Raw genomic sequence first — 23,331 nt, 5'->3', positions numbered from 1 at the left:
CCCCCCCGCCCCAGTACTTGCTGTTTGGGAGATCCCCAGGGCACGGGAACCGCAAAGGCAGCTACGACACCGGCCGCCGCACGCGGGAGGCTTTGCTAGCCCGGGCCCCGCAACCACAGGAGCGGAGTTTGTAAACACCGTGGAGCTTTGGTACTTACAGGCGGACCTGCAAGAAAGAAGAAAAATAAACCATCGTTAGCGTTTCGAACGCAGCGAATCCTGACGAGAAGGGCTAGATAGACGCGCTGTACCACCTTTTTGGGCTGACCTTGGTCTTGCTCCCATTCACCCCCCAAGTACCGCTCCTGCACTCAGTGGATTTGCTCAGCAAAGAGGAATTGATCCAGAGGGGACAGAGAGGGACTCCTGCGGCAAGCGGAAAACGCTCTGGGCACACACGTTTAGGTGGGATTTCCAGCTTATTAGCAACACGACCTCGACCCTTACACAAGTTACTCACGATGACCCCACGGCTCTTGAAGGTGGGGCCGTCTCCTGCTCAGAGCCTAAATGCACATACCGGTTGCTGGCAGCATCCTCTTTTAGTGAATTTTGTGTCTTCCTAAGCAGTACCTTGACCTGCACCTCCACTAAGTCCATTAAAATCCAAGACAGCAGCAAATGCCACCCCAGAGCACCTGCTCGGGGTGCCCCAGGTTGGCCCCTCGCCTTTCCTCGCTACCCCTGCTAAACACCTTTGACAAGAATTTGCTCTCTCTCAACCTACAGAAGCCATAGGGAAAGCTGGTCCCTTTCCTTACCGTCTGAGATAAAGGAGCAAGACCACGTGTCAAGAAAGAACTGCCATATCATATTCAGTGAGGCTATTTTTGCTTAGGAAGGCTAACTACATAGGACGTAGCCTTCCTACGTGAGGTGGGAAAATCTCTGGAAAACGCTCATTGCATGTTATGTCACCGTAGAGCAAAGATCCCGACGGGAGACATCACCAGGCTGGGAGAATGGGATTTTGGTAACTGGGAAATAAGATGTCCTGCCACGTCTGGCGGAGGATCAGGGAAGCAGCCCGTCGCTATCCCCTCAAAATGGGAATCCCAAGTTTGGGAACACCAAACAGCCAGGCTGCATGGGATGGGGATGAGGGACACCCACAGGGGAGAGGCAGCAGGCACCGCTCGGTTTGGGACAGAGGCAGTTGTGGAAGATAAACCATCCACCTAATCAGAGACAGATGCTGCACCGCGCGAGAGCATTAAAGGGAATAGTTTCCCCTTGGCCCCTGGGGGGACGGGGACTTTTTCACCTAATGCACCCGCTGACCTTAAAAACCATAACTCAGGCAGGGAAGGGAGAAACCCTCCTCCCCCTCACGCACAGTCTAACATGAGCTTGCTTAGCCAAAATAGCCTCCCAAGTGCTTTTTCGCCTTCCTCCCAGAGGACCGCAGCGTAGCACATCAGGGCAGGCAAAGCTGGATATTACCACCCCCCGCCCCAAAAAGCAAAGCCCGAGGCGAAGGAAGAGCAAGCACGATTGCCTGCGGGAGACGCCCCGGGGTCAGGTCCCTGCACGCAAGACCCCGAGCACGAGGGGACTCGTCATCTGCGTAACGTCCCCCTCCACTCACGTCCCACCGGCCCCTCGGGATCCAGAAAGCGTCGGCTGAATTCGGGGAGGCGAGAGCCCCTTAACTACTGAAATAACAACACGCTGGTCACGAGCACAGGCAAACTCGTGGAAGGGGGGCAAAGGCATGGAAAGGTCAGTGAGGACATTTATGCGGTAGGTGCCTTTTCTCGCTAGACTGCGCTAATTTTTCCTTTTGCTTCTGCCAATCTACCTTCTGGGAAGAGATTCCCTTAAAGATTTTTGTTTTTTTAAGAAAACCTTTGGAAGCTGCCGGTGTGGAGAACTGCATCTTCTTCATACAGAAACGCTGCGTAGTACATATCAGGGCTTAAGCAACACGTTTCTTTCATCAGTTCCCCAAAATTTCCTCAAAATCCTGACGGATGCTGTGTGTGGAAAGAAACCCCTGGACTCACTATTTTGTGGTTTCCTCTCTGTGGGAGAAGCGAGACACACAATACAACTGTCAAGGGTTTCTACATTTTCCATACTTTCTAGACACTTTTCATTATTATTTTCACAGCAAGTGCCAAGAAGCAAGACTAAGCAGTGTAACAGGCAAGCTGACAGATAACAGGCAGCAACCTCCTCTTTGCATGGCAGGCAGATACCAAGGTGAGCACCTGCAGAACACGTCGTCATCCTCAGAAACATCCCTGGCTGAAAGTCCATAAAAGAAACTGGAGACTTTGGATGAGCAAACATTTTCCACCTTGCAAATCTCTCACTCAGCATGACTCCTTTGTAACAGGGGATAAGGCAAATGGCTTGGTTGTCGAGCTTTGAGGACCTAAAATCGCACCATCAAATGCCATTCTTGCCCTTTTTCTCAGTTTTCAACACGGTTGCTCAAAAAGGGGTACCTTTCAACTAAAATCCAGAAAAAAGGAAAAGATGAGCACCTTGATGGTGACCACCTCCCCCAGGAAACTCAACAGTTCAAGCAAACATCACCACCCAGAGCTACGACACGAGTTTGGTGGAAGCCAGGCCGGTCAGAGGAACAACCCCTCGTCACCGGCGCTGGCACAGAGGTCGCTCCCCTGGACAGCGTGCCAAGGTAAAACAAGAAAAGACCTTTTGATCAGACAGTTCATTCTGGAGGGCAAGGTCAGACTCAGATTCAGGAATCCTAATTTATGCCAGTTTAGGAGGAAAAAGAATTTTCTCAGTCTGGCTTAGATGACAACAAAGTTTTGTGAGAGAACTGTTTTTGGAGAGATTTTGTTTCCGAATGAGCACCCCGTCACAAGGCCAGTGCTTGGAGCTTTCCAATATACCGACTTTACACCCATTAGCAACGCCACAGACCCACACAGCCCTTCCCTTAATAATCCACCACCTGTCTGCAAGGCATCGGCGTGCTCACGGCTTGCACGAACCAAACCATTTAAATTTTTCTTTCAGCTTTAGCTAAAGGCAAGCAAGCCCTGAGCTATCCCTGCCTTTCCGCACCAGATGTGACCAGACAGCAGCACAGCCTGGAACGACATTGCAATACTGCTGAAAGAAAACAAGCCTGCATCTGCCGCAGAAGCTAAAGTACGTCCAGAGGAACTGAGTAAACCCAGCGATGCCTGCAGCTCTGGGGCCATTAGGCTGCGCACCACAAGCAGATCAAAGGCAGGACACGTATCGGAGGCTCATCTTTGTTATATGCCCCCTATAAAATTAATGGTGATGTGAAGAGGGGGCTGCACAGTCACATGTAAACACACACACATTAGTGAGCTGCACGTTCTTGCAGGGACACGGTCTTGGCTGCAATAACTCTCCTGGTAGGGACCATCTGGGGGCTGGGCTTCAAATGCCGGGACCATTAGCACAACCTGGGAGAGAGCTAAGTCCTCAGATGCAGTCACTTTTAATAAAAACGTCCTCTCATGCTGGCTGGAGAAGGAGGAAGGAAAATGTCCCCGAGGCCAGCGAGGCGGGAGGAGGTGCCACTGGATGAGCTGCTGCAAAGCGCTGGGGATTTTACACAGTGAAATAATGCTTCAGCAAAGTGGATTTGTCATGTTCTGTCACGGTGATTAACGAGAAGGCCGAGCAGAGCTTCTAAAGAGGCTCAGTCTTTAATATAACAACGAGTAATTTAACGCACATTAGAGAAAAGAGGCAGCGAGGGAGGGAGGAGATCCTTGCATCTCCCTCTCATCCGCTCTGGCCACCAGCAACCGGGTTCAACCAGACTCTCCCAGGCAGCTTGGGCCGGGGCCTCCCGGAGAGGCACTTACTGTACTGACAGCGGGGACTTCGCTGGGGACGCTGTGTGGCTTCCTGGCTAAAAATTATTAAGAAAACCTTCAGTACAGTGAAGGTCTCACCACGGCTGTTTTTTTAAGCTCGATGCCCCCTTGGCAGCTAGATGAGAAGAGCACCGGGCTGTCCGCAGTGCATCAGGCTTGTCCCCATCCATCTACTGCCTCGGGACAGGGGTCTGGGAAAGCCATTCCCGTCTAGCAAGAGATGCGGACGGCCCCGTAAACCAAGGGAACAGACAGGGCCTCTCCTTGCAGCGCTTCCTGAGGAGGGCATGACCTACAAGTTCAAAGCAAGAGTCTCTTAAGGGGTTGTCCATCTGGACGAAGCTCTGCGGCGCCCCACAGATTGGCCACGCTGGTGCACAGCGGCACTCTTGCAAGGCAATCGAGTTGTGTGGGGCCTGGCAAACGCCCTTCGAGAAATCAAGGGGAACTGGGGAAGAGGCCCAGTAATGCTGCTGAAGGTCCCCTCAGCATTCCCAGGGGCCACCAGGGCAGCAGCACAGAAAAAGACCCGATTGCCCCCAGATGGGCCAGGTCTAGCTGGTGGCAGACCCTGAAGAGCTCCACAAACAACCCAGTACATGCTCCAAATGAAAACCTCCACAGCTACAAGCTCAAAGCACACCTATGGGGGTTCCCCATCTCCTGTTTGTACAGTTGTCTTTTTAGGGGTGAGATGGAGGCCGTGCTTTTCAGGAGATGATGTAGATGCCGTTTCCATAAAGGGTCAACAAAGAAGGGGCAAAGGGTCCACAGAGCAGGGACAAACGTTGTGGCGAGCGGTTCCCTGAAGCCCAGCCAGCGGATAGACCCAGAGCTCCTAAATCACCTAATTCCTCGGCCATCACATCTGCAGGCCGAGGAGCCTACGTTTGCTGTTAACCTCTCCAAGTCCTTCGCACTCTGAGCCCAGCCCTGCTTCGCCTGAGACAGAGGCGATGCCTGTGCTCGTAGGCAGGCTGATCCCCGGCCCCAGCGCCCCGGTGATGGGCTGCTCAGGAAGCGTCTCTCCATGTCGGCTCCCTCCCGCTGAAAGACGCTGGAGGGCCCTAAGCGATTGTTATCGCTGTTTATCCAGCTGCGGAGCGCGTCGAGCAGCGGGGGACAGAAGAGGGAATGGAGTAAACGCGTCGGGAGCGGAGGAGGGGGAGGCAGCAGCAATCTCCTGCAAAGGGGAGACCCCTCCAGAGCACGTCTGGAAACGAGCATCAAGAAAGCCAAGAATATTTGTGGGGGTTCTCGGGGTCCCGCCAAACAAACGGGATCTGTAAACTACCGTCTGCACTGCCCCTTCTCAGCTGCTCTGTTTTTTATGCAAAAGCAGCTTTCCTTAAAGAAACTCTCCCTTTCCGGCAGCCCAACTGGATAAACGATCAGCCTTGCTCCGTGGGCTGGCTATGACCATCTTATCACACAAATAGAGGCAAGATGCCCGCGATGAACTGCACAGCCGTCTTGGAGAGCCCACTACTCGCTCATCCTCTCCGATGGTGCGTTCAAACAATGGCTCTATTTAAACTACAATGACTCCTTTTCCTTCACCCACGCAGAGAGATAAAAAGCCACCCTCCAAGCTGTAGCCTCTTTAGGCCCAGAAAAGGGAATACTTAGTTTTGCAAGTAGGTCATATTTTTTTAATCTGGAAAGTCCTATGTCCCAGGATAGCAGATCTGAAAAGCTGGATGCTATTAAGTGGGTCCCTTTGACGTGAGACCTTCTGCTGATGGCAGAGATACCCCCTAGCTTCAGATGCACAACTGCTCTCCACACTGATGGGATCATTGAAACGATCCCATCCATTTAAGGGCATTTCCCAACGTCTGGAAAAGTGGCCGTTCTTAAAAGGCTCTCAAATGTTGTTGCAAGAGATTGCAAACAAGGGATTTTTTTTTCCCCCTGTTTTCTCTGTGGCATATATGAGATGAGGACAGTGGAGAGGAGACATAAAGATGTCATTGTTGCTTCCTTGGGTCATCCTCACTACACGCTGCAGCAGGAGGAGAGATGTAAACGTGTAATCCATCCCTGTGAGGAAATCCAGCCATTTCACAAACCCAGAAGGCAGTCTTAGCAAGTTAGAGAGATATAGTTACTTCCTGACATTCAGGACTATGTTAATTGATAACAAGATAGCTGTGGCAAGGCAATTAGTTATGAAATGCTGATTAAAATATCAGCAGCCCGAGCATGACCTTACCCAGGGTGGCAGGAGCCCGTCACTTGCAGCTCTGCCGAGGTTTAGATTGGCCCTACCCCTGCTTCGAAGCACACAGACCCAGAGCGGGATTTGAAACGCTCCCAAATGATTTGGCCGTGTTGAGCCCAGATGGTGGTTTTGGCCTGGTTTAAAGTCAGACCGTGCTACTGTTTTCATGCAACAGATCTGTGGTCCGACTGCTCATATCCTTTCAGAGATACCTTCCCTGCTTCCATCAGGGGACAAATGAAACAGGGGGAAACGGAGGGAGCGTTAACCCAGAGAGCCACCAACGGAAATGGAAAAACACCACGTGCCTGCCAGGGGCGCTGGAAAATACCTACCACAGTTCTGTGGTCTTAGTGGTAAGTTGTAGGGAAAAGTAAAGATAACAGAAACCTTTACAGTAAGAAGAAAAAGTTGTCAGAGACGCAATCAGCTGGAGTACACCCTCCAGAAGTTTTGCTTCAGGTGGTGTCCGCACTAGCAGATAATCCGGGTCCGAAACGCTCTCCAGATGGTCCCAGCCCATCGCAGAGGCCAGGCCCATCCACCCCAAAGCCAGCACTCTTTTGCCTACATCCTCAGCGCGGCACGAGGTTCTTCAAAGGATCACAGAAATGTTGGACAGCAAAGAGGCTATCGAGATTTCACTGCCAAAAAATGTGACCAATGCTAAGCCGAGGCACCAGCTTACACCGGTCACTCGAGCTCGCCTCCGAAATCAAACCCATGACATCACTGAGACTCAGCAGTTAATATCAGCAGCTGTTGAGGATAAAAGTCACTGCTCAGGCACTCTGATCATCCCTACGTACTGCCAGCAGCAGCCCCAGAGGAGAGAAAGGCCTGAAACAACACCCAGAGGGAGCAGAGAGAGAAAAAGTCAATGGGAAGTCATTTCCGAAGGGAACAGCGAGGAGGAGCCTTGTGGAAACTAGACCAATTAAAGCAGTCACGGAGAACTTAAGACCGTTAAGCAGCAGTCGCCAAAATAAAATAAAAGACCTGATAGCGGAGTTAAGCCACGGACACGAAACGCGCCTCTGAGCATCCGCTTGTTCCAAGAAACGTCTAGAAGGACGACAGAAACCGGCTCGAGATTCCAGGCCCAGAAGAGCACCGATGAAGAAAATCTGGGCCGTTTGCATAACCGCAGCAAGACCACTAGGCAGATTAAAGTGGTTGAAGACAAGGTTTGACAACAGACAAACAGAAACATTATGACAAATATTTGGGAGAGCCCTTATGAAAACAAAGGACTTGAAAGGGCCAAGGCCAGATGGCCCACATGGTGTTTGGCTGAAGAGCACTGCATTGTGGCACCCCAGATTAACGCAGCACCTCCCCAGCACGGCCCTTAGGAGGAACCGCTGGACGGCTGATACATGGCAGAACAATGCTTGTTAGGAGCCGGCTTCCATGGGTCATCCAGTTCTTTCCAAACGCCAAACAATCACGCTCGTCCCAGCCATGCTGAAGCACTTAGTGACACAGAAAGCAGAGAAAATAAGGCTGGGAAGGGCCCCGAGGGGTCAGCTAGCCCAGTGGATTTTAGTGCTTAGTGGGGGGGTTTCCAGTAGTGGTGTAGACCCCTGGATAGTAAATTGAAACCAGATGGCTACAGGCTTGCTTTGGTCGGTCACCTTCTGCCAAAGAGCCGGCGCACCCTCAGGCATGTGCAAACCACAAAGCTGAAAACCGCTGTTCTTGACTATCCCCTTTCTCTTCCCCTCCTACCTCCCCTGAGCAAACCAAACAGAGATGAAAGATTCCCAGGGAACGAGAAGGACGCAAAATCTAGGAGGCAACATCTTCAAAGCAAAGAGAGAAAAAAAAAAATCGCTACCTAGCCCGTTTGGGCAAATATTTCTCTAACCTATTCTTCTCCTCCGGGGATGGAGAGCCCACGCTCTTCCCCAGTGATCTAGTCCAGGGAATACCCTTACTCCTAAGACTGTATTTGTTATCTTTCTTACAGGCTACCCAAAATTTCCCTTGTTGTTAAAGCCAATGGATGACCTCTGTGATGCAGAGCAGACTTGAAGAGAAGCTTTTTTTGTTTTTACTTCTCTCCTCTTTGCGGTCACCTTTTACGTGTTTGAAGTCTGCTATCCTGTTCCCCCCTGTCTTCTCTTGTTCTTAGACTAAACAAACCTAATTCCTCCAGTTTCTCTGAGGAGGCCGTGCTTTCTGGACCTCTGGTCGTTCTTGTCGCTCACCCTCACTGGCCCATTTACCTCATGAGGAGCAGGGCTCGAACCTGGACACGGCGTTCCTACTGAGGTCTTTCAACAGTGAGCAGAAGGGGAACTACCACTGCAGCCAAAAGCGCTACGCTGCTGGTCTTGTTCAGTCAATTCACCTTATACATCGTGTCCCAGATGCACTGCGTTTCTCCAGAAGCAGCCCATCGGGTGTACCTGCAGGCAGGTATTTCTTCTTCCTTGTACTACTCTGCATTTCTCCTTATTAGAAGGCATTCTGGATTCTTTTCTCCTATTAACCACACTTGCTCTGAATTTTGGTTATCCTCTCTGAGCCTGAAACTATGCGTTCCTCTGTTATGCATACCACTAATAAAAATACCAAATAATCTGTTCTGCCTTAGACATCAACTTGATCCACTCTTCCCCAGCCACAGGAAACTGCTTTTTAGCAGCTGGCTCTCCCGTCAGTTTTGCACCCCTCTTGCAGTAATCTCGTCCAGCACGTTTCTCTCACCTGCTTATTAGGTTGCTGTTGCTGCATGAGTCAAAGCCAGAAGCCTTGTTAAAGCCAGAAGATGCGATATCTATTTACCTTCACTGCGGGGGTCTTAATCACAGAAGGAAACTGAGTTTCTCCCTGTGGCTACCTCTGCCTTGCTCTTATCTTCTGCAGGGTCGCTTGTCCTTGTCCTCTGTGAGCCCCCAAGGTTCTTGCAGCGCTTCTCTAAGAAGCTGCCTTCCTCAGGGTTTGGTGTTACCAGCTCTCCTGCTCCACTGAGGGCAAGGAAGGTCTCCTTCTCACTCCGATGTACTTCTATAACATTGTCTCGGTGTCCCTGGGTCCCCCAATAGTCCAACCTCACCCTAAGCTTTCAGATTTCCTTCTGCACACCTGTCTATTTTACATCCTTTCAGCTTTTGCTTTTCTTACATCTTGAATTTCAGCTGGCTAAGGAGTTCATGGTTTTCTTTAGTTGATCCCTTACTATGTTCCCCTATCGCATTGGCGTAGTTTCAGCTTGTGCCTTCAGCAGTGTTCCCCTTCCCCAGCTCCTGCTTTTTCAAAGCCCACCTCAAAGACCTGACCGTTTCCACAAGCACCTCACAACTCCGAGGACAGACACGCTGAAGCAACAGAGCCATCCCTCCAAAAAAAACCAACCTTACTCTTGGGGCTGCGCTGCCTTGATAGTCCCTCTTCAGCCCACACCCCCTAACACAACGTCTGCCGCTCCAGGAACGTGGAAGATGACGTCCGAAGGCTCTAGGGCTCCAAACACTGTTTAGAAACTGTGACTGGTTACGCAGAAGTAGTCCGAAATTCCTCTGCCGAGGAGCTGAATGCCTCCTCGGCCCTCGGCCGGGCCCTGCACAAGTCGTATTCCCCAAAGAGCTCCAGAATTAGGAAGGAACCACAGGGAAGAACTGGCCAAAATAAATCAGGGCTGGGAAAGCAAAAGTAAAATCCACTGCACTTTTACTTCCTGCTGAAAACTGCAATCTCTCTCTCGTAACGTGGCTGTCTGGGAACAGCAGAGCGTTGGCGTTTACTCTAGCTAATAATTATTTAAGTAGATTCTCTGATCACCCACTTAAAATGCAGATGATACGTCTTACTCACTTACCAAATTACATAGGTTCATTTTGCTTTCTTACATCATTTCTGAAATTACCAGTTGATTTTAATGCTTAGGGCACTAATTGTTACTTTCTTTCCTACCTCTTGTTACTTCTTCCCTCTCTTTCATCTGCTTACTCTTTTCTCTTCCCTTCCTCCTTCCAATACACTTCACAACTTCTATACCAGCAAAATCTGTCACCTAACTCGGGAGGAACAAAAGACCATTGTGTACAATTTATCTTTTAATAGACTCCTTCCTCGAATAACCCACGGACTGCCAATGCTGTCTTCCAGTCCCTGTCTCACACCCTTCTGAGTTATGAAAACCTCTGGGAGGGTCTTTCCTCTAACCGAGACGCTTTTCCACCCGAGGTGATTGATAGCTCCCAGTTACCACTAATCACCCCATCAGCAGTTGGACACAAGCCGAGCCACGGCTCTGTTCCTGCGGAGGCCGACAACGCGTCCCTGTCGCTTCTTCGAGGATGGAACAAACCGGCTCATTGGAGCAACCATAAATTCCTCCTTCGGGCTCCTGCCTGACGGGCTGCCTCGCTCCCAAAGAGCGCGTGGGGAGGAGAAGCTACTCCTTTCAAAAGCAAGGCGGCGACGGCGTTTCTCTGCATCGGCGGGTTTGCACAGCGCGCTCCCTTACAAAGGGAGAGCGCGGCGTCCACGCGTTCAGCCGCCCCCGGCTGACGCTTCGCCAGCCCGGCTCACACGTCGAGGTGGTTTGCTTTGGGTGGCTGCCCCACGAGAGCCCGGCGGGGGGGGAGCAGACGCTTCCGGGGGCGCCCCGCGGCAACCGAGCGGGATAAAAGGCTTCACGGCTTTCCTGACCCCGCTAACATGTCCCGGGCACAGAGCCGGTACGGTAAAGAGACCTTAGCAAACTCCGTCTCAACCCCACACTCGCACCAAAAGCCAGGCGACCCTCCGCTTCGGCGGCGAAGGAGCATCCTGGCTCCCCGGATGCGGTAACCGCCGGGTAGGAAAAGCTGCCGCCGGGGGCAACTCCTGCACCGGCTGATCCCGCCGTCCGCCTACGCCTTCAGGGAAAGAGGGTTCACTGACCAAATCAACTGTTTGTTTGTTTTTCCCTCCTTTCCCCCCCCCCAAAAAGGGCTCTCGCAGAATCCCTGGAATTCATTGTGTGGTTTGCATCTTCAAAACAAACCCAACAACAGTATGCCTAACCCAAACAAACCCCAACCCAAAACACCGCTGGCAGGCCAGGGCGCATGAGCAAGCCCGGGGGGCTGAAGTGCCTGAATGCTCCGGAGGGCCCCCCCCCAAAAAAAAAAAAAAACACGCGGGGGGGGGAACATATTTAAATCTCAGGGAATAACAGAATTCCCAGGGAGATTTCTTACGGAGGGGAGGGAGGAAAAAAAGAGAAATATTTAAACAACGATTATGCTGCAACTCAGTGTCCAGATGTGCCGCGCTGGGCAGATGCTGGCTCAGCGCGTTTTCGGATGCTGCAACTCCCGCTTTCCAGCGCTGCCTTCGCTGGATGCGCGGCCGGGCGTCGGGGCCGGGGCTCCCGCGCTCTGGCGATAGATTCGGGGCAAAAAGCCAATCGAGAAAACTCGCAGCTTTCGGTGGAAAGGGCCACTTGAGAACAAACGGCCTCTTTGCCAATTTCTGTTCGCGAGTTGTTAAAAAGTTGCATTTAGACACTTCCAAAGCACAGAAAGATTGTATCTCAGCCCAAAACATCATTTGGTTGAGGAAACTACGCTGAATCCTCCCTCTTGAATAGGGGGTCAGACACGAAACGTCGTAGTTTGGCCAGCTCAGCCCCCCTCTGGCTGGGGGGGAGGCCTTTGTAATTGCCACGCCGTGCCGAGATTAAGGCTTTTCCTCGGCAAGCAGGGGGGGGGGAAAAAAAAAATCGGCGTCCTGCCCTTCCCGGCGTTTCCTCCCTCTCCCGGGCAGGGGTCGGGGAGGTGGGAAATCCTGCGGCCTCCCGGGCAGCTGGCCCGCGCGCCGCATCTTCCCGGCCTCCCGGGGCTCCCAGGACAGGAGGCAGCGAGGGGGGACGTGCGGCGTGGCGGGCGCTGCACGGCCCCCGTGGTCGCGCCGGGGACGAAGCCGGGGCGTTGCTCGCGCCGGCTGCCCTGGAAGAAGGGAAAGTGCAGCAACGTTTCTGAGCTGCCGCGGCTCCTTGCTACCGTTTCTGTAAGGTCGCGCCGAGCTGCAGGGAGTTGCCTCCTGGCTTCCCCGTTGCACCGGGCTGGGGGACGAATTGCACAAGAAACCACGAAGAAATCCCATGGGAAAAACGCACCTTGCGAGGGCCCCCGAGGTGTTTGCAGCAGCACCCCGCTCCTCGACAAAAGGCGAAACCCTTGCGGCCAGCCCGTGCCGGCCCCCCCGGCTCCTGTAACCGCAGCAGGCGGCATCGGGTTGCGGCGGGGATGTGCAATCCCGTTCCCACCGCCCTCGGGAGCGCGCCGGAGCCGGCACCCACCTTCCCCCCGGGCTGCAAAAAGCCTGGAAAAGCCATTTGGCCTTGCTGGGGAGCGCGGGTCCCGGCTGGCGCGCTCCGCTGCCGCCGGCTCCCGCTCTGCCCGAGGGGAGAACCGGCACCGGCGCAAGCCGTGCGGGGGCCGAGGGAAAGCAGCCAGTGCTTTTCAGTATCCTTTTTAAAAAAAAAAACGGAGCAGGGAGCCAGCGGAGCGGAAAACCAACCACACGGGGACTGTGAAAATAGGAGGCGAGCGGAGGAAGATGGGAAAGGTCTAATAAAGAGAGTCCCAGGCTACAAAGCACGCAGGGGCTCGGGCTGCCAGCGAGGCTGCGGGAGGGGGTTCGGGGTAAGCGCCCGCGCTCGGAGGCGGGCCAGGGGCTGGATCCGCACCACCAGGCGAGGAAGGCTCAGGGTTTCGCGCCTCCGCCCCGCAGCGCTTCGTTGCGGCGACGCCGGGAGGGCAGGCTCTCGGCGAGAGGGTCCGCCGGCGGCTCCCCGGGCGTGGGAAAAACCCGGGGCCGAGGGGCGGCAGGTCGCGCGCGCCCAGCCCCAGCACGAGCGAGCCGACGTACCAGCTCCCCCCCGGTCAAGGAAACAGAGATTTCCTTATCGTGTGCTATAAATACAGCTGTGCTGCTTTCCTGGCCGCGCTGTTCCTGCTGTCCTTATCGTGAGCGCTCAGATAGCCGTGGCACGGTCGCACACTTAGACAGCCTTCTTGCTCCCCTCTTCCCGGCTTTTTCCAACCATTTACGTTTGCAAACGAGGCCCCTGGCGACCCGAAGCCTTCCTATAGCGACGGGTGACCCTGCCAGGGACCTCTGCATCCGCAGGGAACGGGTCAGCAAATGAACTTGTCTTCCTCTTCCCCTTCTCTGCCATGCGGAGAGCTGGCTCCAGATTAGGGATGTGCTCAAATGTCACTTCTGATAAACATTTATTTCTGGTGAGGAGCGTTACATGTGCTTGTTTATCGGCGATGGAGAGGGCCGGTGAGGAGCAACGGGCATGCGCCAAGTCTTGCAACATCTTGACCGTTCTCAGCGCTTCCGAATAACTCCGGCTCCCACAAGGGTCGCCTCGTCTGGTCCTCAGGCATTTTAGACACGAGGGGAAAAAAATGCACCGGGGAAAACTGTTCCCAAAGCCTCCAGCTGGATGGCAGACCATGCTGAAACGGCACCACAGCGCGTTCGGGTAGCTTGCGTTTCATTAGCCCCAAGAGCAACGGGAAATACCCTGCAGCAACCGGGCTGAGATGAAAGAGCTAGCTGCAGGTGGCTTCATTTCTGCACTGCTCAAAGCCCATCGAGACTTCACCTACCACAGCTTCAGCTTTGGACCATAGCTTCCTCACCCTCCAAGGACTAGCTGGCAGCAGTGGCAGGAAATTTAGTAAATAGCTTCTGTGGCTGGAGAATATTTGCTGGAGATAGGCAAGCACAACAGGCAGCGAGGAGGCTCGAGCCTCACCTTCGTGAGACATTCGTCGTTCTCCCGCCATCAGAGCTGTCCCTCAGAAATACCATAAGCTCCGTGGAATGAGAGGGCACCGACATCTCACCTATGAGAAGCTCAGCACTGGCTACTGCTATGGCTTCACAAGGGATGGGAGTATCTGCACGCAAGTATCATGATCTTGATGCTGTTATGCTCAGGTGATTCATCTATCACGCACGTGATGCAGGATGTCACGCTCCGACAGCTTTAAAAATCAGCAAATCTCTGGTTTCCCCTGCTCTACGTTCCAGTTCTAAGTTTCCTTCTCCAAGCTGACTCAGAAACACCAGGAGGATATTCATTCCTGTGGTTTTTTGGCATTTAGATGTCAAGTCTAGGCAGGAACTCGAAAATGGAGTAGTGCTATGATTTGTGTTCCAATTGAAGGGAAAAGGTTGAAACTTAAAAATAGTTGAACTCAGTTTTGATCTCATCTTTGGAGAAAGGTTACTTAGACAACATTTCTTTTGGGCTGACTTCTAAATTTAAACCTTAACGGTTCCTATTGTTCCTCTGCGGGACTAAAAAAAGTCCAACAGCCCTGGTCTGCGCTAGTCCAGTCGGACATTATTCAGTGTTCTGCAAGTCTGGATCCTGGGTTTTAGTTCTTTCACATACCTGTAGGGTTTTACCTCTTGTTTTCACATGCTATCTTACAAACCCCACTGGAGCGTAAAAAGAGCCTGTCTCTTCTCTCTGTACCTAGGCCTAATTATGCAGAGCGTGGGAAAACATTACCTATAGCAACGACACGCTGCTTGGTCATTTCACCTACCTCTGTTCCTCCGTTGACCATACTTAATTACACCTTCATACACACACACCACTAGACCCAGCTACAGGACTCACGTCGGGCACCAAGAGAACACGGACCCAAGAGAAAAGCCACAGAAAACAGAAACGCTGCTTTTAGACGCTCATCCAGACACCACTTTCCCTGCCTCTTTCTTTTCATGCTTCAGCTACCCAGTTTGGATACACACATCCGAACTCTCCCAAAACTTCAGCAACTTTGGATGCGAGCGGCAACCGACACTTTACTATTTCTTTTACATGGTCAAATGCATCAAAAGACAATGAGGAAGACTACATGATTCACAGTCATGGAATGAAATACCATTGACAAATGTTTTTTTCCGTAGCAGTTTGTCACTTATTGTATCAAAAACCACTTCAGAAGATGTGTCTCAAAGAGCCTTTTCATATTAGCATGATTAAAAACATAATGCAATTAAGCAATCCCATAACATTTCTGTATGTTATACGAGTAGGACCTTGAGTGACCACTGCATTCAACCCCCCTCTGATATATAAGGCCACTTCTAACAGACAGCTGCTATCCTGCAAGATGCTTCAGACAGTTGTATAGCACCGAGGAATTCAAATCTCCTTGCCCCAGAGGCACACAAATAGATGGCAGAAGAGCACTTTTGGCTTGCAGTTCATCTCACCAAAGTTTAACCATCTATCTCCAGTGCTGAGTCAAGCCAAGCTGCCTAAAACCATTCCCTAATCGGTCGAGAAAGATCAGCGCCTCCCGAGAGCCATTCTGCCCATCTCAAGGTTGATCCCTAAAGCAAATGGAGGATTCACCCTCTGGATCTCCCTCCCTCCCTCCCTCTCATTGACCGTCCAGGATGACTACCTGGATGTCTACCGGTTTTCCTGCTGTTTCTATCGTATACAGAGTTAGTATTTATATATGCACCCAACCGGTTATGCACATATCCAGATTGATTTTCTATACCTCGAGCATACTGTAGAAAGCATAACTTTGTATTCAATCTGCCACAGAGCATTAAAACCTTTCAACAAGGGACACGTTAAAAAAAAAAAAAGAGTCATCAGTCCTCACAAGGCGCCAGCCATCTCAGTTCCCTACCTGCCGGGCAGTTGCATCGCTGGTGCACGTCTCGAACTTCTCGATGTCTCGGCAAGTGGAACTTTAATTTCTGTCAAGTGAGGAGGGAGAGTAAAAGGATGCGTTAGTACTGTTGAAACCAAAGCCCCAAACTCTCAGGAAACTGGGGTGGGGGGTGACTGCCCAAGGAGAAATGGGAGAGACAGAGAAGACCAGTTTGGGAACGAAGAGCGACATTACAGTTCATCATCATTAACTAGAAATGCAGGGTCTGCTTGATTGGAAGCAGGCTGCAGGAGTTTCGTAACGGCCTCCATATGTGGTCCTTCTCACGAGCATTGCAAAATCCAGAGCCTGCAGCGGTGAACGAAGCAGTGGCTCCATCCTCATGAGAAAGCTGCATTTCTCAGAAGACCCACTCAGCAGATGACAAATAGAGACTTGGAGCAGGTACTCTGAAACCTGTCAAGAGCTTCCACAAGGTGAAGCTGCATCAAAACATCCATTTCCAACCAAGCAGCTGGGTTTTCTAATGCTGCTGCTCCCCTGCTCCCGCCTGCACCCCACTGCTGGGTGCACCCACTCCCCAGCTCCATCTCCATCATGGGGGGACAGAGCCCACCCAAGGCTGCAGCACCTTCCCTCTTTGGAAAGGTGATTAACATTGACTATGTCCCAAGCAAAATGCATTTTGGGGACAGCATCCACACCAGCCCTAACAGGCATTATTAAAATAACAGTGATTTAGTGAAGAAAATGCAAATCAATCCAGAAGAGTTATTCATTAATGCCTGTGACCAACACCCGGTTAATGATTTGAGCTGGGAAGACCTCTCATCAGAGGCTGAGCTGCCAGCATGCGGTGCTAAGGGGATGCTCCCCGTTCCCAAAACAGTTAACCTTTAAGCCCAACTGCACCTCCCAGTTGCATCTTCTTATTGTCCAACCTATTTCACAGCTGGGCTAACGTTTTGAAAGAAATGGTCTTATGGTAGGCTCATACAGAAGCCCATGCTCAGGCTCATATAGAAATGGCTTTATTTTCACAAGTGACAATTTTCACAAAATTTTGGTCAAACAATATCATTTTGCTGACGTTACATCTTCCTGTAAGAACACGTCTGCTCAAGGAAAATTTATTTTAGAGGGAGAAAAAGGCCTGTTTCTGCCTGAGAAGAAGTCAGGCCGAACTGACTGGAACCCTTCCATTTTTCATTTTGACACGACTGGTTGCCTGACTGACCAGAAATGGAATACTTTCAGAGCGTTTCTGTTGCAAGGGAGACTTAAATGTTTTGATATCGATTTGATTTGGTATCGGGGCAGGGAGAAGGGGTTCAGGCGAGGAAGATTGCCAGTTCCCAGACGGCATTTTAATCAATGTTCACCCTCTCAGCTGAAAAACATAGATACAAGATTCCTTGCGCTTTGGGCACGTTCCAGTCTAGCTGCTCCTCCAGATGGCACGGCTCTGCGCTGCAGCCCTTGTTTGAACGCTTTGTCCTAATGGTCAAACACGGGCACAAATAAGACAGCAGAGCTTTCGTCTGGGTACTAAACTGGCACGTAGACGCACGCGCTCCCCTTTCCATCTGCAGCCAGGCCAACCAAAACGCGTGAGAGCGAGACTCCCCCGGCACAGCGGGGTTCCCCTGGGAGCACAGTACCACGCACCCACCGGCGCCCGGCGGGTCCCCATCCCCGGCCTTCCCCCGCCTGCCAGAGCTCAGCTCTGAAGAGGACATTTAGCTCCTGCAGACCTCAGCTCAACTCCGGGGCGAGATGGCTGAGCAAAACAGATCCCTGGCCCTTTCTGCTTCCCTCCTTACCACCTTGCAAAACACCTCCTGGTCCAACACGAGAAGCTGGCTTTGCTCAGCAGAGCAAAAAGAAAGGGTTTTCCCTTGGAACCGGCCTTTCAAAGGGAAAACTTCCAACCCGAGGCAACAGCAAACCCATCGTTTTAGAGGATGGCTGATTTTTGTAACGTGATTTTGAGATACAGAGCCGGCATCGCGTTTCCCGCAGTCCCGGCTAACTCGCCACACGCGTGTGGCGACATAGGGCCAGCTCTGAAGGACACAGGGATGAAAGCGAGACCTTCTCCGGATACGAAAGGTCCGAAACCTCTGAAGTGCCCACGTGTTTTCGATGAGCTCTTGAGAGCAGGCAAAAGAGAGGGCACTTCTTCAAAGGGGGCAGGTTAAGAGGCTGTTAGCAGACCCAGTCGGTCATTTGCAGTCACCCAGGGAGGTGAAATGGTTTCCCACCACTATCTCCAACTGCTAAAAGAAACACATCTCAAATAGATAATCTATTACAGCCATCAGGAAGATTTCCCAGGGCTGGTGGTTTTGTTCACGCTAATTGTTTTATCATCTCCAATTTCACTGTTTTTTCTTAAAGGCCCAGATCCCGGAGTCGCAGGACGATGGGAGCAGGGGCAGAAGCAAGCAGCGAGCGAGAGGCTGGGAAATAACACCGTTGGGGTTCGAGAGCAACGAGCCGACGAGGGGAAACACGACTTACCTACCAAAGGATATGGAAGAAAAGCAAAAGGGAAAGAAATCTCCTGATTTTGGGGCAGAAAGCACTAAGATGTGGGGCAAGGCACCTGACGTTCAGAGCAAGTCGAGGCTACAACTGCTCTCCTCTTCCTGACCACCAGAAAACTGGACCACGCAGTGTGGGTCTCAAAACTTTTCAGCAAAAGTCCCCAGAAAACGAGCCTTGTGGGACAGCAGCGAGGACCAGACCTGCCTCGCCACGCACAGCACAGCCCTGAGTCTCCCCAGCATCGCGGCAGGTGCGACAAACACCCCCTGCAGAACTCCCTGCGAGGCCGAGCGCGCTCGTCACAACGTGCTGGACGCAGCTCGTCTTCCTGGAGGCTTTGCAGGATGGTGACTGCTTTTGCATTGCACGTGCGCACACAGAGCGCCTCTAGCGCTGCAAGGACACCAATGCCAGGCTTTTTCTAAGCAGCGGCGCTGAACCCCTCCTGCTCTCCACCCTGCCGAGCATTTGGCAAGCAAAACAGCACCAAACGTTACCCAGCATGGGAATAGACCTTATTTTCCACTTTGGAAAGCTCTACAAAAATGAGTTAATTTGCACTTTTTCTATGTTTTTCTGATTCCCCGTAAACACGGAGGAATTCCAACGCGGACCCAAAGCTCCCTCCGAGCTACCCCTATCCGTCCCCCTCCACACAGACGTTTTCAGGGGAACACTGAAGTCGGTTCCCCCTGGCAGAGGGCTCCTCTCTGGCGTTCGCTGACCCCAGAAAGAGGTTTTAACGGGAGCGAGGGAAGCGGCACCAGCCGCGCTGGTCAGGGGAAGACTCTGCCGCTCTCTCCTTGCTCCTCCTGCTCAACTGGAGACGGAAACTTTGTCACAGCCCTAGTTTCAGGGCTCGAAAAAGGGAATCAAGGGCCAAAGAATATCCCCATCAGCTAGCCTAAAAATAACATGTTCAGCCAAGCCACTCGGCTCCTCTCCCCCAGTTTTGCCCTGTTTTTGCTCACCCCCGGGGTTTGCCTGGAAGAGGGGCACCTAACAAGCCTTTAGCATCACCTCAGGCTGCAAGGCTGCGGGAGTTTTAGGAGAAAAGGCAAATAAGGAAACTCGTGCAACTCAAGGTGAGCCTGGAACGACCCGGACCGCGTTACTGGCGATTCAACACGCGACTCGCTGAAGATATCACCGTTTCTTTAAAGCGTCGCCGTTTCGTTCTGCAAGGGATAACCCGGAGCTGACGGCTGGGAAACTCATTAAGGTCGAAGCCGCGGGAAGCTCCGCAAGAGGCCCCGGGAGCCGGGCGGAGGGAAGGAGCATCCCGCTGTGCCCCTGACCCCACCAGCCAGTGGGATTCGCATAGGGCAGCCGGATGCTTTGCCGGTACTCGAAAATGACCCCGGCAGCATCAGCGCGCCTCAATTCCCCCAGCACGGGGCCGCGAAAGCAGTCGGGACCGAACCAGCGGCGGAGGGAGCCGGCCGCTACCCGCCGCGGCACGGGGCTCTCCTCCTCCCGCAGCACGGGCACGCGCCAAAGTCCCACCGTTTAGCCTCGAACCTGCAGCTCTAGCAGCGCCGCCCATCACCGTAGGGAGACGACCAGGCTGGGAACAGGCACAAAATCTCCCCCCGTTGGGAAGCATCGGGGCTCGGATGGACCCTGGGCTGGAGCAGAGGGATGCAAGCGCCGGGCTGGGGGGAAAGGTGGGAGGGACCGGCGGGAATGGGAAATTCAACCTGGCAGCATCACTTGGGCAAAAAAACGTTTTTAAGGGAAAACAGCCCAAAAAAGGGACTATGCAGCTAGGCGTGCGTGCATGCATAAGATCTACCGTACGGCACACACGCAACATAAACGAAAGGACACAGACCTCGTCGAGCAGTTGGTCAACTCTTCCCAAAATAGCCGCCTCCATTTGGTCTGCCGAGAGCCAGGCGGGGAGCTGCGGCGCGGGTCCGTCCGCCTCCAAGCGCGACACGCGGGACTGCAGGTCGGACGTCCGAAAGTACAGCAGGAGGCTCAGCACCAGCGAGAGCAGCGACACGCCGGGGAGCCCCGAGCCCAGCAGCAAGGGCAGCCGGCAGCATCTCTCCCCCTCGGCGGGGCGGGGGGGAGCCGCGCACCCCCGGGCGAAAGCCGCGCCGCCAACGCCTTCCCAGCTCTTCTCCTCCAACATGCCCCCTCCCCGGCCCTGAGAAACAATAAATAAATAAATAGAATAAATAAAGCCTCGATCCTGTGCCGAGAAGCGCGACCCAGCAGGCAGAGGGGGGGAAATAAAAAAGCGTCCGGGGGATCCCAGTGCTGGCAAATAATTGCAATAGTGCCAAAACCGGATTGGGGTGGGGGGGGGGGGTCTTAAAAAAAGAAAGGACAAAAGCAAAAAAAAAAATCAAAAAGGGATGAAGGAAAAAAGGATTTTTAAAAAAAAAAGTCAGGATTTTAGTTCTCCCCTCCGGCGTAGGTTTTCTGCTTCCTTCCAAGCCGGGAGTTTCAGTTCCTGAGCAGGACGGGCAGAGGGTGGCACGCCAGAGCCCCCATGGGCGAGCGGCGGCGGCTGCCGGCGGCTCCGCGCTGGCGCCCCTGTAACATGACCCGCGGCCGCGGGGCTCGGCTGCCCGCGCGCCCGCCGCCGCGCTCCCGCGCTCTCCGCCGCTCCCGCGCCGCCCGCTCCATTTATCCACGCGGCGCGCCGGGGTGGGCTCGGCCGGCCCCAAACCACCGCTTCCCTTTGAAGCGCCTCTCGCCCGAGGTTATTTATAGCGGCAGGAAAGGGACGGCCAAAATCCCGAGGCCGGACGCGCCTTTCCCTTGGCGGCCCTGGCAGAGCAGCGCTTTTTTTTTTTTTTTTTTTTTGGGGGGGGGGGGGGGGCTGCCCAACGCGCCCCCCTCCGGGGAGGGGGCGAGGCGGAGGGGGGGGCACAAACGGGGTGCTCTGCAAGAAGAAAATAAAAGCTGCAGCAGCCCGCGCTGGAAGCTAGCGGCCCGAGCCGAGCGGCGCGCATCCCTCGGCCGGTGGCCGCTGGGCAGCGCCTGCTCCGAAACAGCCCCCCCCGGGGCGGGGGGGTCGCTCGCCCACCGCCTGGATGCACGGTGGGCCTTCCGCCGCCCCTCCTTCCCCCAAACGGGGGGGGGGGGGGGGGGCCGAGGCAGGAAATCCCTTATTTCTCTCAGCAGGTCTCCGGCCATCCCGCGTTGCCCCCCAGGGACGACCACCACCGCCGCCCCGGTTCGGGCGCGGGGCCGAAAGCTCCCCCCTGCCGCTGCTCTGCCGCCCCCGCCGCGCAACGGGAGCTGCACTAACCTCCACAAGCCTCTCCCTTTGCAGCCGGTACCGGCACGCTGCCCTGCAGAGATGATGCCCGGCGCTCCCCCAAAGCGGGCAGACGGCGCTTCGCGTCCCCGCGCCGGCGAGGCGAGGCCACGAAGGGGAACGGAGGGGTCCCGTCGCAAGGGACCCCCCCCCATCTCCCTTCGGCTCCCCGCCGGCACGAGCCACCCCGCAGTGCCGGCCAAAACCGGCGCGGGTGGGCGCTCAGCATCGCGGTCCGGCGCAGCGGAGGCAGGTCTTCGCCCGGCCTGCCGCGACCACCCCTCTTCGCTTCGAGCAGAGCCTTTTATAAAAAATAAAAATGAAAGCTATGCCCTTCCTGTCCCCAAGTGGAAGCCCAAGCCAGCCGCCCCCAAGCGACCGCGCGCTGCCGTCCCCCAGCAAGCTGCCAAGCTGCCCGCGGCGCGGTGCCCCTTTCCAGGCCGCGCAGTCGGGAGAAGACAAACCCACCTCTGCTTTTCTCTCTTTTTTTTCCCTTCTCTCCCCCAACCCCGAATCACAGGGGTCTCGGTTTGTTCAAACGAGCCATTAACCAGCAGCCGACATCTCCAGCTATTGTAAATGTATTGACTCGAGGCCTTTTGTTGCGCTTGTTAGGCTCAAGAACAACATCTGGAAACAGATGTTTTCTGAGGCAGAGCCAACGAGGGGAGGGAGGACAGGGGGAAAGAAGGAAAAAAGAAACAACGCCGTGGGCTCCGGCCAGTGGAAGCGTGTGGGTCTGCGGGGCAGGCTGCCCCGGCAAAGCGCCGCGCAGGCGCCCGAGGCCACCGCCGGCCGCCGAACCAAGGCGCGGAGGAGAGGCGAGGCTGCGGGGGTCCGAGCATCACCAGCAGGGGCCTGTCCTTTCTGCTCTCCTGGGGGGACGGGGACGTGGGGTGACTGCAAGCCCCCAGCATGGGTGACAGCCTTGCTCCCCAGGTCCCGACACCCGGCTGGCGCGACGCCCAGCTGCTCGGCAGAGCTTCTGCCCAGCTCGGTGCGACCCTCGTGCCAACTCCTACCTCTCGCCTGGCTCAGGAGAAGGGCAGGGGAGGCTCAAGGCTGCTTTCAGCGCACCGGGGAGACGTGCCCTTGCGAGGACCCCCCTCACACACACACACCTGGTGCAAAGACGGGGTTTTCCTTACCTTTTCGTGGTCACGGGTTCCCAGCATGCAACTGCTCTGCGTCTCACAGACGGCCGTCACCAGCCCTTCCTCAAAGGGCAGGTGGGAAGGAAACCTCAGGTCCTGATGGACGTGAAGGAGCAAAGATCAAGTTCTAGCTTAGAGTCTTAATGAAGCCGGAGGTGACCCTCTGCTGGACCTGAGGTGTCTTAAGTCATCTTGGGCTTCATTAGGACCTCAAGGGTCAGCACAGGCTGCATCCCTACAGCCTAACACAGACGTACGCTCACGTGTTTTACTACCAGCACTTTCTGCTCGCTAACCCCAGGCTCACCTCTAGCATCTCCTACTCCTGCCTCTCCACTGACACACGCTACAAATATCGCACTGGTTAGGCCAAGGCTTATAGCGAATATTAACTATATTATATAACTACTACAACGCATAGTTAATATCGTGGCTGTTTCCAGTCTCGGGGCGCCCCGCAGAACAAAAGGGCTCGCTGCACGGCACCGCTGCCCCGGCTCGAGCGGGGTCCCGGGACGGCCGAGCCGCCCAGGCGGGTGGTGAAGCCGCCTTCGCTCCTCCTCGCGCTTGCGGCTAGCCTCGCGCCTTTCCTTCGGGAGCGGAGGAGAACGGCCCTGCGCCA

General features: G+C 54.1%; 1 protein-coding gene across 1 annotated transcript; it reads right to left on the bottom strand.

Annotated features, from left to right (window-relative positions):
- Positions 1-88: 88 nt before the first annotated feature.
- On the bottom strand, positions 89-21,604 carry LOC138067884 (collagen alpha-1(XIII) chain-like). The gene is made up of 4 exons (XM_068951198.1): positions 21,547-21,604; positions 20,113-20,433; positions 15,744-15,813; positions 89-166 (listed from the first exon to the last, which is right to left on the bottom strand). The coding sequence occupies exons 2-4, from the start codon at positions 20,416-20,418 to the stop codon at positions 96-98; spliced, it is 447 nt and encodes a 148-aa protein (XP_068807299.1). The 5' UTR covers positions 20,419-20,433; positions 21,547-21,604; the 3' UTR covers positions 89-95.
- Between the last annotated feature and the right edge of the window lie 1,727 nt (positions 21,605-23,331).

The sequence above is a fragment of the Struthio camelus genome, chromosome 7 (genome assembly GCF_040807025.1).
Source record: "Struthio camelus isolate bStrCam1 chromosome 7, bStrCam1.hap1, whole genome shotgun sequence".
NCBI lineage: Eukaryota > Metazoa > Chordata > Aves > Struthioniformes > Struthionidae > Struthio > Struthio camelus.
Note: the sequence above shows the minus strand (reverse complement) of the source record. Positions and strands in the feature narration are given on the sequence as shown.

What these genes read in the sequence shown, in the direction of transcription:
- LOC138067884 (XM_068951198.1), bottom strand. Translation starts at nt 20,418, where the DNA reads ATGTTGGAGGAGAAGAGCTGGGAAGGCGTTGGCGGCGCGGCTTTCGCC. An exon ending in TTGACCAACTGCTCGACGAG is followed by an intron (nt 15,814 to 20,112) that starts GTCTGTGTCCTT and finishes CTCACTTGACAG; the next exon opens with AAATTAAAGTTCCACTTGCC. An exon ending in GCGATGCAACTGCCCGGCAG is followed by an intron (nt 167 to 15,743) that starts GTAGGGAACTGA and finishes TCTTTCTTGCAG; the next exon opens with GTCCGCCTGTAAGTACCAAA.